Source organism: Melozone crissalis, unplaced genomic scaffold (assembly GCF_028551555.1).
Source record: "Melozone crissalis strain CALT ecotype California unplaced genomic scaffold, PUWL_Pcris_2 ptg000023l_1, whole genome shotgun sequence".
Taxonomy (NCBI): domain Eukaryota; kingdom Metazoa; phylum Chordata; class Aves; order Passeriformes; family Passerellidae; genus Melozone; species Melozone crissalis.
This window is the reverse complement of record NW_026535801.1, coordinates 28,310,359-28,330,469: the sequence shown is the minus strand read 5'-3', so window position 1 is coordinate 28,330,469 and position 20,111 is coordinate 28,310,359. Positions and strand designations below refer to the sequence as shown.

General features: G+C 39.7%; 1 protein-coding gene across 1 annotated transcript in view; it reads left to right on the top strand.

Moving 5' to 3' along the window:
* CNTNAP5 (contactin associated protein family member 5) overlaps window positions 1-20,111 on the top strand; it is a 261,242-nt gene that overhangs the window by 68,279 nt on the left and 172,852 nt on the right. Inside the window, exons 2-3 of the mRNA XM_054277569.1 lie at window positions 514-624; window positions 7,887-8,080. Coding sequence (XP_054133544.1) covers window positions 514-624; window positions 7,887-8,080 — 305 coding nt within the window. The remainder of the gene's footprint in view (window positions 1-513; window positions 625-7,886; window positions 8,081-20,111) is intronic.

Below are 20,111 nucleotides of genomic sequence, written 5' to 3'. Positions count from 1 at the left end.
GAGGTGTTCAGGTTTTGAGATTTTAGTGCAGCCTGAGACACCTGTGAAGCATGGGACACACTTTTACATGTTGCAAAAGCCCCCGTGGCATGTTCCTGTGTGTCACATCCACACAGAAATACGAAGCTGTAATTCCTACATTTTCCACCTATTCTGTGGAAAAACTGTACTGAACACAGAACACCTGGGATGTTATCTCAGGGTGCCCTCTTTATGCCCTCTTTAACTGCAGGGTAGACAATCAAATCTCATTCACTGAAAGCACAACATTTTCCAGTTTTTCAAGCCTTCAATGTCTTAGCAGCTCCCATGTGATGGTTGTCCCACCAGACTGGGAAGTTCTGGAGGGTTAATTTCAGTTCTCACATGTGAATTTAAGCACAAGTGTGCTGCTGTGTGTCCACTCCCTGTTTACTAAGTAGAAAAAACACCACCTGGAGATAGCACATGTTGGTGTATGTGTTGCTCATAGGATGACCTCTGTATGTTTTGTTTTTTTGTTTTTCTTTTCAGATAATTGTGATGATGCATTGGTATCTCCCTTACCTTCAGCTGCCCTTACCAGTTCCTCTGAGCTCTTCAGTACTCACAGTCCCAGCTTTGCAAAACTCAACAGAAGAGATGGTAAGGTTGAAATGTTAAATGCCTAAACTATTTGTTTCAATCACTTTTACAAAGAATATCTTTCTATGCTGTTTTTATGCAGTGTGTTAATTTATGCTCCTGAGAGTGTGCTGTGTAGGAGCTTTTTCCTCCTTTATTATAGAAAGCTTCTATTAATTGTGAAGATCTCCACTTCCTTTGTAGAGATATCACCCAGGAAGTTGAGACAGTCTTTTTGCTTTGGATGAGTTCCCATATTTTAATTTAAAGGTTTCTAGGTTTGAGACCGTATTCTAAAATGTGTTAAAGACAATAGCAACTAGGTATGAAATTCCAGTGGAATTCAATGATTACACAACCCTGCAGAAATAGTGAATGTGAAAAACAACTTTTCAGACATTCGCCATCATGAATGTTTGAGGTCCAGATAATGAGTTCACACACCAGGTGGAAGTGTGAATATGAAGCATAGTACCAGAAAGGAGAAGTTGGCAGTATTTAGGGCATCATTTGACATCCTGTTGTAAATTCAGGTTGTCAGCTTTCATCTTACTTCCAAGGTAGAGCATCTAAAAGTGGAAAGCCCTGTATTATCATATTACACATGAATTTCATTTTAGGAAATACTTGAAAGAACACTACTGCAAAAAAGGTTTTAATTGAAAATAAATCAGAATTTTCATTCTTAAACATCCCTGAAGTGTGTTTTAATCAAACACCATTTGATAAATCTATAGAAAGACAATAAAGGGCTCTCTCTTATATGCTTGGCACTAATGATAAGGAGTTGTTTGGCCATTAAAGAAGTGTTAGATGGGAGTTACAATATCATATTTGAACTCTTGAACCAGAGTTCCTCAGCAAGTAAAAGATCATGTGGTTACTGCTCAACAAAAGGAAGTTGTAAACATTGAGCATGACATTTGAGTTTGCCCTGCCTTTGTCTCCAACTGCTGGCTGAGATGGTGAATAGATATGCTTATGTGATTGTGCAGGTGGCTCCAATAGCTAATTTTATCTGTAGAAAAGAGGAAGAGGTTCAAAATCAGTATTGCAAGTCAAGCTCTGGCTGTACTCTATATTAAAGAGATACTAACAATGTTTGAAATTGTGACAGTAGTTTCAATTTAAGGTCAGAAATTGAAACAGGTCTTAGTTAACTGTCCCACAGTACTTTTGTCATGTAGTGAGGGGTAAGATATTGTAGTTTTTTAGCAATCCAGTATCACACTGGTAAAGTCCAAGCCCTAAGTAAGGGGGTTGTTTCAGCAACTTTTGTTTCATGTTTTGAGTTCTTATGTGCTAACTGATGAGCTGAGGCCAACGCAGGGACCTTGAAGCTAAACTCTACCTTGTCTGATTCTTTTGCTGCATGGACTTGTGTAGGAATGTGCAGTTGTAGTGCTGGCAGAGTTCCTATGGGGACTTGCTGTGCCTTAACCCCCAAAAACAATGAAGCCCCACACAGCTGCTCACTCCAGCATGGCCTTACATCAGCCACAGTCCTGTCAGAGGTAATCCTGCTCCTGCCTTCCTCAGGGCTGCAGTCCCTGCTTTGTGGTGGGCTTTGATGTACTCCAGCACAGCCTCATGCTCAGCCACGGTGCTTCAGGGAGTACCTACTGCAGTGTGCACTTACCCTTGGTCCACAGTCCCTCCAGAGGTGCCAGCTGTGGCACAACTGTAACCATAGCCACAGGCACTTTGAGATGTTACTGCTCTGGCATGGGCTTCTCCCAGCCACAGCCACCTGAGCTGTCCTCTTGCCACAGGGACTCATCCACAGGTCACACCCCTTTGGCTTGAGCTCACACTGGAGTTCAGCCTGCCCAGTGCACAGAAGCAGCAGGGATGCCCTGGCCACTTGCCAGCCCAGGAGCATGGGCACTGCTGTCATCAAAATGTTCCCAGGCCCAGCAGTGAGATGATAAGCAGGACCGCAAGCAGCAAAAGCAAAAAGTAGCTACTAATGAGCAATAGACTCTAATAAGCAGTAAGGGAAGCAAGCCCCATGGCAAACACAGAAGCTGCTGATTAATAGCTAACCAGCAGTAACAGCTGTAAATGCAATCTACTACATTCCAATCAAATCTGCAATTATCTCAAACCCTCTGAGGCCCATGTTGGGCACATGTCCTGCACAAACCCCAGCAACTCAGCCCTGCACAGCCACTCACTGCCCCTGCTGGGATGGGGCAGGGAATCACAAGAGTGAAAATGAAGCCATCACTTTGAACATTCCTTTACCTCCTCCTGCATCCCCCAGCTGTAAGATGATGCTGTATGGGATGGGATATCCCTGTGGTCAGTTGGGGTCAGCTGTCCTGGCTGTGTCCACTCCCAAATTTTGCTTACCCTACCCTCCTCACTAGTGGGGGGGTGTGAGGAGCAAAAAAGGCCTTGGCCTGTGTGTTAAGCGATTCTCAGCAACAGCAGACACATTTCTGTATTGTCAACACAATACAGAATGTTACAGCACAATTTGCTCTGTACCAGCTACTGTGAAGAGAACTAAGTCTACGTAGCGCCTGAGCTTGGATGGGAGGATCAAGCAGTAGTTAGATGGTGGCTGTAGAAACTTTCTTGGACTGATACTTGAATGCAAATAGGAGATATCTTTACAGGAAATAACATTTCTTAACAAGGACTGGTCTGTGGCTTGTTTTGATGAGTTGGCTTAGCTTTGCTTCTAATTGATAAGACAGTGCTGCAAGGAATAGAGCTCTGGGTAGAAAGCCAGATTAATATATTTGTTAATGTAAACATGAATGCAACAAGTGGAGATGAATTTATAAAGCACAACCCAGTCCTTTATTGACAGAAAGTTCTAATTGATCAAGTTTATTCAGTAATAGATAACATAAGTAAAAGGCTGTTGTTTTAAAAAAAAGGCCTGCAGTAGTGGAATGTGCCATTTAGAAAAACAAACACACAAAGTACCTATGAGTAAAGCTTTGTGTGAACAGCTGAAAGTGCTTAATTAAAATGCTGATAAATCTGTACTGGTAATGCTAAAGAGCTAGTATAATTCTGATAAATAAGATTCTGAGGTATGAAATATATTATTTTCCCACAAGAGGGATTTATCAGCTATTTTGAATACAGTAAATAAATAATGAAAAATAATAAGAAAATTGCTACAGTATGACTGTATCACCTAAGATTTTTCAGTTCTTATTAGCTCTCAGCCTGAGTAGTCAGTATATGCAATTATGTATGAGAAAATAAAGCATATATAGTGTCAAAAAGAATTTATTTTATGGCCAGGAAGTGTTTGATCTGGGCATTAAAGTAAAATTCTGCAGCAGGGAAGCACTTAGTTGCAGTGGGAAGTCCAGGAGTTTTTAGTAATATATACTGTATATAAAGCCATTTGAGCTGTTTGTAAGGCAGGTAGGGTGGAAATAATAATTCCCTTTGCTTTGTAATGATCAAGTACAAATAAGTATGGGCATCCTGAGCAGCCCAGGGGAACATCAAAAAGCATTGACTGTGTAACACTGAGCTTAAATGCAACTTTTGAAACAACTATGGCAAAATGTACAAACAGTCTGAAAAAGAAACAAAAGTATTTGATCATATTTCTTGGAGTCGTATGGGTTTCCAACTGAGAAACCATCAGATCCTTGCTCTCCACATACTTCTAACATTATGATTTGTTGCCATGGAGAATATGAACAATATATCAGGTTCCTGTGGTATTGTTTCTCTGCTGGGGTATTTCCCCCATTTACATGTTGAATACCTCTTTTGAAATGACCCCCAGAAGATGTGAAATGTGTGAGCTGTGAGGAATGATGGTTTAGCACAATGGGCAGAATCCTGTCGATGCCACTGGGAACCTGGTGGGTAGAGAGGGGAAATATTGAGGATCCTGTCTCTCTTGTGTTTGTGTGACAGCCAGTGTGACATCTTAACACGCCCAAAACACATGTGCAGATCTGATGGGCATAATCAAAGCCAAATTTTTGTCTGGTTTGTGTTTATACCACAATTAAAAAAATTATGTAGTCCTCTTCAATATTTTTGTGCCCAATTGCAGGAAAAAGACATTGGGTTATGCTTGAATCTGTTCAGAGGACTTGATGTGCTGTAAGTTGTGTCTTCAGTAGCCTGTGTTGTTGCCTATTAGAGCCTTCTTGTCCTTTGTCTTGGGCCTCTGTTGGCAAACAGTCCACAGGGCAAGCATCAAGGTAGGTAGAGGAGCAAAGGGCTCTAAGTAGTTGCTCTGCTTTGGTTGTGCTTTTTTGGTACTTACTAAAAAAAATACAGGATGGGTTGTTGACACACTATCAGGAATGATGTGCATAAAAGAAATGTGCAGACACAGACTGTGCTGGAAAAAATGCCAGTATCCCTTGTGCCACCTGCTCTGTATGATGGAGTAAATGTGGAGGAAGAAGAACTTTTATTGATTTTTGTCACTCACAGCAGTATTTGGTGAGGATTTGGGATAACCACAGAAGCAAGCAGAAGCTACATGTTTGCAGAATTGAGAGAGGCCCAGTGGGAAAAGCTTCAGTTCTGCCCTCAGTCATGCAGCCAATGCAGCTTTGCTGTTGCTGGGATATTAGCTGCCATTCTTACCAGCAGCAGAATTACTGTCCACCTGTGGAAATGGTAATGGTGGAGGGTTTGGGAGAGGGGAAACACAGTGGGCTTGTTTCTCCACAGGAAAAAAATGTATGAAGCAGCTGCTGTTTTGTGAAGGCATGGCCTGTAACTGATCTTTCTTGGAAGACCAGCTTTGGAGAGGTGATGCTATGAGCAGGTGGCAGTGCTGTGTCTGCAGTGCTTGCATCTAAAGAGTGACATTCCCAGCAGATAAATGTGCTTGTCATGTAAAGAGAGATGCAGTTCAGAGATACCATGCAATCTATGATTTTAGGGCTCAAGCTCAGCACAGATCTCCCAAATTTCTCTTCAGTGTGTATCATTTGTTTGAATTCGAAATTAGAAGCCTGTGGTGTTGTGCTCAAGCTGGAAAATAGCAGTGCACAGTAAAGCCAAACACTTTTGTTGAAAGCATATCACATTCCTGCCACTTCTAGCAGCAGAAGGGAGAAAGCATAAAGTAGATATTTAGTTATGATGTTTGACATACTGCTGGGAAGCATCTGTGCTAACAGGCTTGGCTTAAGAATTTTTGTATAAACTAGAACATAGAAAGCAAAGTTTTTGTGTTTTTAATGGAAAACTCACCAAATATTTTTGTTATGTGCCATTTTCTTTCATCTAGTTGTCATTTTCTATGTTGAATGAAGGAAAGATGAAAATGCCAACTTTCTTTTAATACATGCTGAAAACATTTAGAATAGGCTTTTTTGAGTCATGAATGGAACAACTTTGCCAGAACTTCTGAAGCAGATTTTTATATCAATTCCTGGAATAAAACTGGGGGGGGGGGGGGGGGGGAACCAGGCAGCAACTACTGTGTTCAGAGTCTATTTTAGATACTGGATATTACAATCCAAAGGTAGCTTGCCCTTGGTTCCTGTGTGCCATAGTCACAATTGAACACAGCTCTGTAGTTTGTACCTTAAAGGTAGACGCCATATTTTCTATATGGCACTTAAAAAATCAAAATAAAAATTGGTGGTGTGGGAGTTAAGCTTGTTAGGACTTTTAAGAGGAGGTATTATATAAGCTATATATAGGTATGGAGTTAAAAGAGCTATAAAGTAGTCGAAGAAGAAATCAGTGATGAAATTCCTAGTATTCTCATTAGGTGTTTCATGGTGTACTCATAGGACAGAGTATTCTATTTAAGGTAGGTAAAATAATCAGTGATGATGAAGACTTCTGTTGTGATTGAAGAGGGTAAATCATGGCACTAAGAAGCAGTACATGTTGGTTTGGTTGCAAACTTTTCCCTGGAGAGTTCTTGTAGAAGAATGGAGGCTGAGTCATCCAGGGGAGCAGGAACAATACGGGTATGGAATAGATATGGTTCTGTTTCAGGAGTTCAGATAAATCCTATACTAATAAATTATAAATAATGACAATTCTAACACCTACTCTTAGACAAAGAGATTTCAGTTGTGAGTTGGAAAGTACAATACCATCCAGGAAAAGAAAATGTTTGTAGAAGTGCTGAGTTATTGAAATTGAGTTCCTTGAGAGAAACCACATTTATTAATCTTTCAACTCTATTCACTTCAATAAACTTTTCATAGAACAACTTTGAGACAGAAATGTTCAGTTTTATTCCCAATGTGATTGTATTCACTGTAGTCGTACTGGAGTGCTTTTCCGTACTTCATTAATAATGACAAAACAAAAGAGTGTTGGGTGGCAGAAGCAGTGGTAGCCTCAAAATTTGCTGTCTTGGCTACTTGCTTGATGGCTTGTGTTCTTCATAGCTGCATTGGTTGCTTATTGGTGAGGCTAAATTGAACACTGGGTGTATGCGGAGAATAAATGTGTGCAAGGAGAAACAAGTTAAAGGAAAATAAACATAGCCTGTAATTTTAGGGTGTAAAAGAAAGCAGGAGACCATTACATAATATATTCCAGTCTGCAATGGTTTTCTTTTTAATTATAATCTTCCATTTATTATAATGAGCAAAGTGGTAAAATGCAAGCAGTGGTTGCAGTTCTGTTTCTTTGGCTTGGTGTTAGCACAAGCCTGTTTGTGAATTCCAATTGTGAATTCCTTCCAATGAAGGAATTCAAGGGATAGTGCAAATCTGTACTTTTAAAGGACAAATATGAATTAGAAGCTCATGTTAGAGACAGCCTGCTTTCCAATATGAAGGCAGTCCTTTTAGTTTTTCAATCAAATAGTTTCTAGCTTTACAAGAAATTATCTGAAATGCATTTATAAGATGTAATTAAACAATTTTTTCAAATACTTAATAGGGCTCAAATAAAAATAACTAACACTTTGCATTTCTTTCAGAACACAGCAAAAAGGAAAGTATCAAAGCAAACTGCAAGTTACAAATTCACATTCCCAGAACTGCGAGGACGGAATAGATATGATTTTTCAGGGGGGTTTTTTGTGTGCCAACCTCATTGATGTTTGTACAGCTGAAAAATAATACATTTCTTTTAAATGTCTTAGAAATTCAAAATTCCTCATGAGCTTTAGGTTAATGGAAATAACCTGATGGAAGCACACCTCATGTAGTGTATTTCCTAATACTAAAATATGAGAAAACAGCCGCATGCTCAAGTAGACTCCTCTGTGACGGCCTGAAATAATTTAACGGTTCTTTAGCAAGCAAAATTTTTTTTTGTGCTGTCATTGTCACCTAAATTCTCCTCATCCAATCTTTCAGGAGCTGGTGGCTGGTCCCCGCTGGTGTCTAATGAGCAGCAGTGGCTGCAGGTGGATCTGGGAGACAGAGTGGAGGTGGTGGCGGTGGCCACGCAGGGCAGGTACGGCAGCTCGGACTGGGTCACCGCCTACGCGCTCATGTTCAGCGACACCGGCCGCAACTGGAGGCAGTACCGACAGGACGACGCCGTCTGGGTAGGTCTGAATGGCAGGGCCTTTGGCCCCAGAGCTCCCTGGTTCAGGCTCATTTGGGTATTTGGAGAAGCAGCTCTGGTTTCACATCCAAGGAGTGCTGCAGTGGTGAGAGAGCAGACCTGAGCGACTCCACGGGGTGTTTGATCTAAATGGGTTATGTCACCGACTGTCTGTGTAATACAAGTTTAGGCCCTCAGGAGTACATGGCTTTTCAGACTATGAGGATGATCAGGGCAGTTAAAATGACCTGTGTGCTTTTGTGCCTGGTTGGCTCTGATTCAGGCACACCAGGGTAAATGGGGCTAATCAACTCCGTGCTTCCTCCAGGAAAGATGAAAATTAATTCTGTGCCTTATACGTGTTTGGCCAGAACAAGAGAGATTACGCTGAGGAAGATGGGTGGTAAATTGCTCCTCAGCTGGAGAAGGCTGGAGCTGCAGCATGGGTTGTGGGATGATTTAGGAGACACACTGAGAGTGATCAAGGTTTTTCTAATACTTTTATGCAGACTTGACCATTGCTGCGTCACAAGTTCAGTGCTGTTGGTAGGAGGGCTTGGGGGCAGCAGTGGCACCACAGGTGTGGATGGAAAAGTTTGCAAGCCTTCCTTTTGTACAGAAAATGTCAGTTGCTAGTGAATGGGTAACTCCCCATAGAATGGGATTCCTCCCAAGCTCTGGGTGTAGTGGTAGCATGAAAATACGTGGTGTTAAAAGAAACAGATTCTTCACAAAAATAAAGGGGAGTATGTTAAGTGTAGCCAAGTACACTTATGTTTTTGCTTTGGTTAATACTTTGCTTAAACGCTGTGTCACAAAAGCAGATTTTGCTTTAGAACATTATAACTGTGAGTGATGGGAGCTAGGGTACAGCAGTAAGAGTGGAGAAGAGCTGCCTAATTTTCCCCAAGTGTGTGGTGGCAGTGGAGATGCATGTACAGGGAGGTGAACTTCTGTGCATCTAAAATGCATTGTATCATCACTTTGCTTTATCATGGCTTGATTCAGGGAAAGCTAATGAAATCCTTCTTCCCTTAGAAAAGCAGCTTTGGTCCTAAGATGGTCATAAAGTTGTCAAGTGCTTCACCTGTCACTTAAAATATTATATTAAACTGTCTTTGCTCTGATACTTATATATATATATATAATATGTATAAGTATTATATATGTGTGTGTGTATATATAGGTATATATTGTATGTATAGAAATTTTTTATATATATATATTTAAAAGCAGTGGAATTTGGACTGAATATAGCAATCATTTAATCTGTCTCTTGACTTCCAACCCTGGGAATCTGAAATACTGACAAATTTTTACATATTTGGTGTCAGTTAAGTGCTTCTTTGCCTGAAAATATTATGTGGCTTGTTTAAATTTTGTATTAAGACAAAATAATTTTTTATTACATGTCAAACTTTTTAGTCCTTTTCTTTCTGTAAACACTTTTTCTTTTCTAATTTTTTCTTCTCAAAGGGAAACTTGAAAAGACAACAAATAGAATTTACCACAGCAAATTTTAATGCCCTAAGGATTCAATTTTTGAGTTTCTTATCTGGCACCTAATACTGCACATGAGAATAAGAACAAGCCTAGCAGGCATTTAACAGTGAATTAGGATTTGTGAGCAACTTGGGCTCTCTTGTTTTACTAGAGTGATCAGTCACGAAGTTGATTCAGGGCAGAAACTGACACAACTTCCAAAGCCTCAGCAGACCTGGATGCTTGTTTTCTGGAGAGATAATTTTTGTACAGGTTTCTAATGGAAACCACCATAGACTACAGAGCATAATTTTCTATATAATTGAGGAAAAAAAAATTGAGACTTTGGGTGTGGAAAAAGAAACAAAGGATTTGGATAATTTTCCCATTACCTTAGTTTCTAGGAGTCACACTGACCAAGTCAGCCAGTAATGTAATTCCAGTCCAGAAGAACCATTTGCTTCATGTTCCCAGAGGGCTTGAAGGGTTTGTTAGGATGCTTCACCAAACTTTCCTGGGGGAAATATCTGATAATGTAAATTCAAAGTGGGCTCATTTGACATTTCATTAGATGCTTTAGTCCACCTGAACTGGCAAGTCTCATTAACACTTAGGAACTTGTGTGCCTACCCATGGAATTAATGAAGATCAAGAATTCCTTCTGTACATTTTTTATTCTAACTAAAGAAAAAGTTGATTTTTTTTTCCCTGGCACTTTTGGATTTTCTTCACTGAATTAAATTAGGTCTAGAGAGCCATTCAGAGCACAAAGAGGAAAGCCAAAGAGGCTTTCAGAAGCATGTACAGAATTATAATTTCAAATTATGCAGTGTTCCTCTTCTATTGGCAGTTATCCTTTCCTTTGGGTTTTTTCTAACTAAGAAGAAACATAGAAGTGTGCTGTCCAGCTGAATGTTACAGGTTTTTTCAGACCCTTGGATGAAATGAGGACAAGCACAACATGGTGCTTGTCCTGAACATCTGGCTCTTGAATGGCTGTAAGGGAAGTTCTGCATTGCAGACCCCTAGGAAAGAGCCCTTGCCCTTGACTTAAGGTAATGGACCATTTCACAGGGCTGGGAAAGCTGCCCCCCAGGGTAGCCTCCACTGTCACAATCTGTGGCAGTGTACACTGTACCAGTCTGTCACAAGTGTGGGAGTTCCAGACTTGGGAATCTCTATCTGTGCTGGCTTTGGTTCAGTGATGTTTTTTGCTCAACAGGAATAAAAACATCTCTCAGTTATCAAGACTGTTTCCAACATAAACCCAAACCAGACCCCCATACCAATTACACTGGTATGAAGAAAATTAACAGTTAAACACAGCATTGTGGGTGGGTTGGATGGGCGGTGAAAGATGGATTTAGGGCAGTAGTTTCCTCTGTTAGGGTGAGGTGGCAAATTACCAATCCTTAATTTCTACTCAAGCTAAGTCAGATTTGATCTGCATTTTCTCCCAGCCTATGTGCATGACTCAGAGAGAAAGCCATGGTATATTCCCAGTTGGTAACACTGCAGTGTTCTCTTTCATGCACTGGCCCAGCCTTTCCCCACTGCATATCACCGGGCCATTGAACACAGGTGGTGGGAACAGCAGGAAGGCAGCAGGGCCTTCAGTAATCCCCAAGTAAATCTGTCCAGATGAAACTTTTCTTAATGATCCCAAGAATGTCTGATGGTCCCTGTTGCAAGTGCTCTGATGCTCTGAGGAGTTGTTGTGGGTATAAGTTTGGTCCACCCATATGGCAGAGATGTTCTGCAGTGCACTGGAGACCTGGGCACATAAATTCTTTATTGGGCTGCCAGTAAGACAGATGTTTGCACACCAGCATATATGACATATCACCAGTAAAAGTCCCTTTCTCTTTATAGAGATTACAAGGCTTATTATCCTCCTCTCCCAGCTTGCATGCAGCTCCCATCAACTTCCCTGTTAATGAGGACTGCATAGACAGATCGCGGGGAGAATCAGAAAACCTTTTAAGTTTTCACTCAGCCTGTGTTTATGATGTTAGTAAATTCTGCAGCTGGAGTTGAAGACAAGACAGATTAGCCATTTAAAACCAATTTTCCAACCCTATTTGTATTTAAATAATCTTGTTACAAAAGGACTTTCTGGTTCAGAGAAAACTAGACTTATAATTATATTTTCAATATGGATAAATCAGCTATGTGTGGACACACTAGCTATTGATTGGGAGACATAAAACATAAATCTTATTGCTTGTAACAAGTAAATGATTTTTCAGTGTTTTTAAGTGTTGAATAATTCAGCATTTGCTTTACCTGCATACACATCACAGCTTGAGTCAGTCCAAATTGTGTATTTTACTGGAAAAAAAAGTGTGGGTTGTGATATAATGCTATTTCATTTTAGATTGCAATTTTTATGCTATCTATATTGAAAAATACTTTACAAAGCTGAAAAACACAATTATGCAGGAAGGCACAAAGGAAGGGATGAAACAGGCATAGATGCATGCAACAAAAGGAGAAAAGAGATGTTTTTTATACAGAGTTTTGAAAGGAGAAGGAGAGCTTGTGGAATTGGAGATAAAGGCAGACTCCTCTGACAGTGGCAGAGAAGGCTTTTATATTAGAACAATGAATCTGTGCAGAAAGGCAATGAAGAGGGAAAATGGCAGAGATGGCACAGAGATAGTTCACACTCCGTGCAGGCCCGTGCACACTGAGCAGGAGGGAGCTGGTTAGCAGTGGCCAGCTGGTATCAGCTGACTTGGTTTGGTGCATGTTCTGATAAAGCTGCTGTCCACTGCTCATGGAAGGCACAAGGTGGCTCTGGGTGGGACAGGGGCTGTGAGCCTTTACCCCAGAGCTGCATCAGAAGATCAGAAGTGCTCCTCTGGTGTTGGCCCCTGACCCCTTGGTCATGCAGGGAATAAAGCAGAGCTCTCCTCCCACAGCAGTGCCCCAGTGGTGTCGTGTGCTTCTCTCAGCTGTGAGGATGCTGTGCGAGGCCTGGAGGGTTGGCAGGAGGCTGAGGGCGCACTAGCAATGTGTAATTTCCAGGGGAGCAGGGAAAGTGTTTTAATAGAGGTGATAAAGATCCCTTGCATTCCCTTTCACTGGGAAACTTCTTGCTTGCACGTGTGAGCTTTTGCTGAACCAGAGGCTTTTCTAATGAAGTCTAGAGGAGGGTCACCCTTAATTGGCTTATAAATCTACAGGGGTGCTGTAAACTTTCCCATTCCACCATAGCTGGATAATGACTCTGGAACTGTTTTGGTGAGTTAATTATTGTGAACATAGTTAGAATATTAATCTTCTTGTCAGATTTATAATTGTGCTAATTTATTCTAAAGCATCTTTTAGCTCCTAGTCCTAACACCCTCCAAGCAAGACCAGAACAAATTTCCACATGTAGCAATGAGAAGTCCCACATTGTTTGCTTGGGTTAGAGAATGAGTTTTTGCATGTCTTGTTATAATGCTTCCTGCTATACTAGTATTAAGATATATTTAAACTCCTTTATGCACAGTAATTATTGCCAGTCAAATAAGTGTTAAGCGGTAAGTACGTATGGATTATTTCCTTTCCCACCTCTGCTCTAATAAAAGAAAAAGAAGAAACAAAAAGCAAATTGCTACTTTCAAGTGGAAATGAAGAAAGTAATTCATTCTTGCTGCAGGGAAGCAAGGTTTTCCAGAAGTTTTCATTGCTATGTTACTACAGATTTTGGAGAGGCAACCATTATTCCTTTGTTGTAATTAGGACTGTTCAGATTTAAGGCTGCCTGATACTGAGATGCTGTTTGCATGTTACTAATTTGCTTCTAATTCTGGTTTTACACACTGAGCTTACTGCAAAGGTGGCCTCCTGAGTACATTCTCAGGAAATCTGTCTTTCTTGGTATTGCCAGGGCAGTTCTTCTGTTGGAAGGATAATTCAGACTGTCAGTATATCTGTTTTTGTCAAGTGCACTCTGTATGGATTTATGTCTGAATAAAATGGGTATACTTGGATTTCAAATAACCCTTTACTGTTGAGATGCTGGAGCTAGCCTTAAGCTAACTGAGTTTTGTATGAATTCCGTGACCTTACAACGTGCTTTTATTGTTGGTTAACTGTAAAGTGATATTAAGGTGGAGTCTAGATAATTTCATGCTGATATTAACATCAGCAGTGTCCTCAGGAATTCTCTGTGCATGGTGTTTGGCAGCAATTCACTCTGACCCAGAAAAAATTGCCAAGAAACATGGTTATTGACAGTTTGTGCTGTTGTTACTGACTTTTTAGTCTTATGCCTTTGCAAATTGCCTGAAATGCATCTTTTCTGTAACCATTTCACTCAGGAAGGCTGAGAAATGTTCTCTAATTTCTCATTCCTACATTGTGGATATTCTCAATTATCTTGTCTCTGCTACTTTTGTGCTAATAGCTATAGGGTGTGACTCCATAGGGTGGGAAGAGTGGACTCCATAGGGTGGGAAGAGTGGTTGGCATGGCTCTGGTTGGTGATGTCTGGTCCCAAAACATAAATGTCTTCCAATCATCTCCAGCAGTTTTGTCTGCCACAGCCAGAAAGCTCTTGTTTCCCCTCCAGGCATCTACTAAGACAGAAAATCTTGTTTGTGGCATGCTAGGATGGTGAATGTGGAAAATTGGGGAAATTTCCTCTTACATGGTGGAGTTTGGCCAGCAACTCTTGTATTTCAGTAGACCAAATTTCATTATTTTTGTTTGCAAATTATGTTCCATGGCAATTGAAGGCTTAAAGAGGCAGCTTTAAAAATTCTGAATAAATATGGAACAAATAGTTATGTAATTCATATGCCTACAGAGCTCAGTGAATTTCTTTGCAGTTGTTTGGTACATTTTTGGAACAAATGAGTGGCTCTAGCTGTCTGAAAAACCAATTCTTTTGTGGGGAGCCAATTTACAAGAGTACTCTTATTGTACTGTTATATACTGTAAAATAAGACCGATTTCCTGCTGCTAAAAAGTGTGTCACTTCACTTCTACTGATTCACTCCTAGATTAGATTAATCCAAATAAATAAACTGGTTTGAGTTGTAGTGTTCAGGTCTTCAGTATATGTTACAAGGTTGTACTGATTTTGCTCTGAGCCCTTTCTAAATGTTGGATTAATCCTGTAGTGAGAAGCTCATGAGTAGAGAAATAGAAACCTGTTGCTTGTGGCTAGTGAAAATGGTACATGAGAGAGAGAGAGATGCAAGCAATGAACAAAGCATTGCAAACCCCTCCAGGACTGGCAGAGGGGTGTGATCTTATGTAGACACCAGTTTAGTGATGAGACACACTTGCAAACTGATTGGAAAGAGGAGAAAGGAGAGGAATGGAGAGGAGACAGAGACAGGTGGAAAGGTAGAGAGCTAGTCAGTGACCAGAACTTCAGTATCTAAGATGGAATAAAGAACAGTTTCATTACATCTGCAGTCAGCAGCAGCAGCAGAAACCAAAGGTCTTTAATTTCTGCTCATCCTCTTCTTTCCTCCTTGGTTAGCAGATTTGTATTCCACCTTGGGATAATGTACTCCATGTTTCCTGTTGTTAGACACCCATCAGCTGCAGAGGCCCCTGCAAACTGTTCCTGAGGTACCTTCTTGAAAAAGTGTTGTTTTCACAGAAACTTTTTTTCAGCTCTAAGATTGGATCTTTGCATAGTAGCAGTGCAGGAATGGGAAGATGGAAAAACACACAGGTCCAGATGATTTACGGGGAGGACCCTGATTTATTAAAACTTTAATTTTCTTAGGCTATTTGGTCATGTGGAAATTCTGCTGCATTGCTCCTTTGTGGTCTGATTGGGAGCCTGCTGCTGTCCCTGGGGCCCTTTCCCATCAGGGATCCCCAAGCTGTAAGGATAATGAAATGTTCTTCCTTGCATGAACTCAGGTGCCAGTGCCTTTTTTTGCCTTTTTTTTTCTGAACTGTTGTGTAAGCTAAGGTGACCTTGTTATATATTAAAAAAAAAAGTGTAGTCACACAATTAGAATTGTCTGATAAGTAATATTTTCTTGCTTTTATATAAACCAAGAAATTCTGTAGTGACGTCATTTTTCTTCACAATGCTGGAAAGATGATCTTTGCAGAATTCCTTCCTCCCTAACCCCAAGTCATTTCAGCCAATATGGATTTATTTTTTTAGGGTGAAGAGGAGACTTTTTGTCTTGCATAAAGAACTTTAAAATATTTGTTTCCATTGTCATTAAGAAATTAGTTTTATGAGATTTATTATTTTTTAACTGCCTGTGCCTGTACTGGGATATTCCAAGTGTGGAAACAGTGTTTCTCTAATGATTATTATAGGAAAAATATAAATATTTAATATATTTTATTAGATATTTTCCCTAGTTATAAAACAAAGAACAATTAGTGAAAGTAGTGCTATTAAAAAAAATACTCAATTATTATTCTTGTTATGAAGGACCTCTTTTAATATATTGCCTTTCCAGATGTGTAGTGCATATTTTACATCTTTCAGTGACTTCCAAATTTTAGTGCATGAGAACTTTCAAAACACTTATATAATCATTAATCTTGAAGGTTATTATACCAATTGTACTTTTTACTCTCCAAGCTGTTTCTCAGAGAATAGGGAAAGATAGAGGTCTTTAGAAGATCCCTTGCAGTACAAATAAGAAAGAACAAAATTCATCTGTGGAATGAATAGGCCTGTCCACGTTCCTTTGAAATTCAATGTAACTGATTTTTTTTAATATATTTCTGACACTTTTGGGGAGCTGCCTACACCTGCTTTTCAGGAGTTAGTTAACAATTGTGGGGTTAGTAATCAAACATGAAAATAAACTTCAGCAAATCAAAGTGAAGAGTAAATCCTGACATAGCAGTACTTGAAGGACTTTTACCCTTCAGGGAATAAATATTCTTCTATATTGAGAGTTGAGGGTACAAATGCAGTTCTGGAAAATGATGAGAGGTTCCATATATAGACACCTTTACAGCTTGAAGGAGAGATGAGATTTGACTCAAATAAAAACTGGTCAGCTGTTGTGCTCAGAGAAACTAAATGTGAGCCACATTTTAATTTTAAATATGGAGACTCCCATATGAGTGATAAGAATGGACAAATCTTCTCTGGAGAAGATTCTAGCTGTCTTGAGATGAGGTTTGCTAGACTTTGTGGAGAATTTGTAGGGAAAGATTTTGCCTTGCAGTATTTCAAGTTTAGGTTAACCTTGCAAAAATTATGATTTCATTTACAATAACTTCTATTTGGAAATTAGAATTTCTATTTTAAAATCTGTGTCATGGTTGCCTTAGGAGAGTGTTTGTCTTGATAGACAGTCAAGAAAGCATCTAAACTTGTCCTAGTTAATTTGGGAAAGCTGATCCAAAAGAGCTTTACACCTTTTGCTTGGGAACGGTTTTAAAGACTAAAGCTATCCTGGCAATGACTAGCAATTCTATTCACTCTCCTTCCATAAATCCCCATGGATCCAAGAGGTCCTTTTGGCACCAGCATGATATGAATTTTGGCTGATGCTTTCAAATCTTTTCTCTGGGTGCTTTGGGCGAGAACTGAGATTCTTAAGATTGCAGGGCAGGAGTTTACTTGTAGCAAAAGAAAACTGCAGTCTGTGTTCTGGATCCAGATTCTGTGTTTCTGTTATACAGAATTTGCTGACACAGGGGGACTTTTTAAACATCTAGAGCGTGTTTTACATCCTCTGTGTCAGACCTGAACCTCTCTTTTCCCCTGGGCACAAATGCTCATGCTGCACTACAGAGCTGTCCAGTTACTCATCTCTCCTTGCTGAGTCCTTCAGACCAAGAGTGTTTGTATGCCAGTTAGAACATGTGTTTGCCTGGTGGAAAAATCTTAATGTTAGCAGTATACATTAATGGTAATACTTGTAAATTCCATATGCTCAGCAGATGCTTTCTCATTTAGGCTTCAGTTAAAAATGCGAAATAGGATAAGGAAAGGAAAAATACTGAAAACATGTCTCCCGAGAAGCCTTCTGTGATCTGTTACTCAGTAAATTAATAGAGATAGATTTTAGTCTGGAGAGCAGATACTAAGAATGATGCTCTTGAAGGAAACCTTACAAATACTGCCTTCTTGCATCACACAGTACTTCAGGGAAAAGACTTTGTCTCCAAGGAAGAGGGCAGACATTGCTATTGTTCCCATAAAGCAGTCTCTGGAAAAAACCCTATTCTATAGAGATTTAGGAGTGATTTCCACATCAGGGCTTCTACATTGTTTTGCAGTGGCATCATCGTTCAAGCATCTGTCACTTTGTTCATTATGTGTCTTCACAATGGGTAGTTTTCCTTGCTTTTAATTTGTGTTCTAGATGTATGTATTCAGGCTTTTATGTACATCCAGTGTGTGATCCTTCATAAGCACTCTCTAATATCTTTACACTTTCTAACTTCTGCTTATTTCGTGTTACAAATTCACAAGCACACTACCAAATCCATGAATGATTTATGCTGAAGAAGGTTTGAGATTAGTAGGCTGAAATGTGCAGCCTTTTCTTGGTTTTGTTTCCTCTGACAGGGAGAACAAAACTCTTGGTTTTAGTGTTGAGAACAGTTTTGTAATGTCTAAAGCAGAGTTAGATTCCAGAGTGAGAACCCAAGTTTCTTATTACGTCAGTGCAGACAGCTGAAGTGTGCAGCTGAATTTTGTAGAGAGCACTTAGTGTTGACAAATTACACCCAACAAACCATTACAAAGTTCAGTCAGCAAAGCCAAGGCTATCCCTACAGAAAGATTTCAAAAATTTCAAGTAGTTGTGATTTGTATCACAGTCACGTAGCTCATGATTGACACATTTACAGGTAGCAGCTCCTTGTTGGCAGCAAATCTCAAGTGTAGATACTAAGCAAGGAGAAAACATTCTGATGTGCTCTGCTATCTTACTATCTGCAGAACCTGTGGGACTCATGAAAATATGCACAGAAAAAGGGAAAGATAGACACCCTCTAAGAAACTGACTCTTTGAAATCTGATGGCCATGGAGGTCATGTCTAGTAGCTTCTGGATGTGTTGGCTGAATTTCCTCACAGTAGAAAGGGAGTTTTGAGTACTGCAGGAATGCAAAAAGCATCTTCATGCCTTATACTCAATGTCATTTCCCTTCTTTTTTCTTTTTTTCTTCTCCTCACATTTTACTTTTTCCCTTAACTACTCTTCTCTCCCACTAGACTGGGCCACAATAGACTGCTTTTGTTTTGGTTGCTTCTCCATCAGGAGTATGTATTATAGTGAAGAGGGTAGCAGAGATCAACCTAGATAGCTTTATTTATAGAATTCAGAGGTATGTTTAATTTCTCAGTGGAAATTATCAAGGGGAAAAGGATCTAAGGACAGTTACAGAGATTCTGGAAATTCTTAATACCTCCTTTTTAGTGGGACACTTCTATTACAGCGTCCTGAGTGGGTCGCTGGGGGTGAAAGACGAGAATCTTGTTTCTTGATCAGAAGGCTGGATTTATTGATATATGATATATAATACATTATAACTATACTAAAGAGGATAAAGAGAGAAGTTGCAGAGGCTGCTAGCTAAGAATAGAAAGAAAAGAAAGAATCTATAACAAGGTTGTGTCCAGGGACTCTGTCAAGTCTTTGGGACTCGAACAAGTCCCAAAGAAAGGATTTCTGTGAAAAAATGTCAGCGACACACTTCCTGTTACCTCTACTTAAAGCAAATAGTAACTGACTTTGAACAGTGCTTTCTAAAATCTGTGAGGTTATTCAGGTACAAGTAACTACTCATCTGAATGAAGGTCGTGATCTGGCAAACATATGGGCACTTAACTCATGCATTTACATTTACAGAATGAGCCATGAAGCATAGCAATTTAGAAGTGAGGAAATCTGAAATGTTGATTCTACATAACTCTGTAATAAAACTTCCAGTGGTGCCAGGATTTCATCCCACACCTGTAATTAGGTGCTAAGCATAAGCTATTGTAGAGTAGGGGCTTTGGAATTACATACTTGCTGAACTTGAAAGTTACTTACTTAGTTGTCTTATTTGCTCTGAAGCTTGTTTTTTTTCTCCTTTTTTTCTTTTTTTTTTTTTTTTTTTTTTTTGTGGTTTTTTTGTTTTTTCTTCCCTGGGAAGCTATTTCTCTACCAATTTGTTCATCTTGAGGGGCTTTCTTCTTGCCTACCTTTGGTGGATGGCCAGAGTCATTAGAAGCAAATGCATATCTGCAGTCTGATTTTTAAAACAAACTGCAGCAGCAGCACATTGCCATGAAATAAGGCCTTTATTTCACACTGTCCTTCACCTAACTTTGCTTCTTTCTTTCTTTCCTTCTGCCAAGCTGGAGGTCAGCATTTAGTGCTTAGCCTTAGCATTTGAAGGCTTATAATGGTATCAATGTTTATGGACACTGGTTTATGTCCATGGACATTATTTGGTTATAGCCCTGTAAAATATGTGTGCTATTCCAGGAGGAGAAATATGTGCATGTGGTTATGCATACATCAGTATAAAGGTTAACAGAAATGGTGATCTGCAAAGAGGATTCTTATGAAATTAAAGACTCACAGATATTTAAGGCAGGTTTAAGGAGTTATT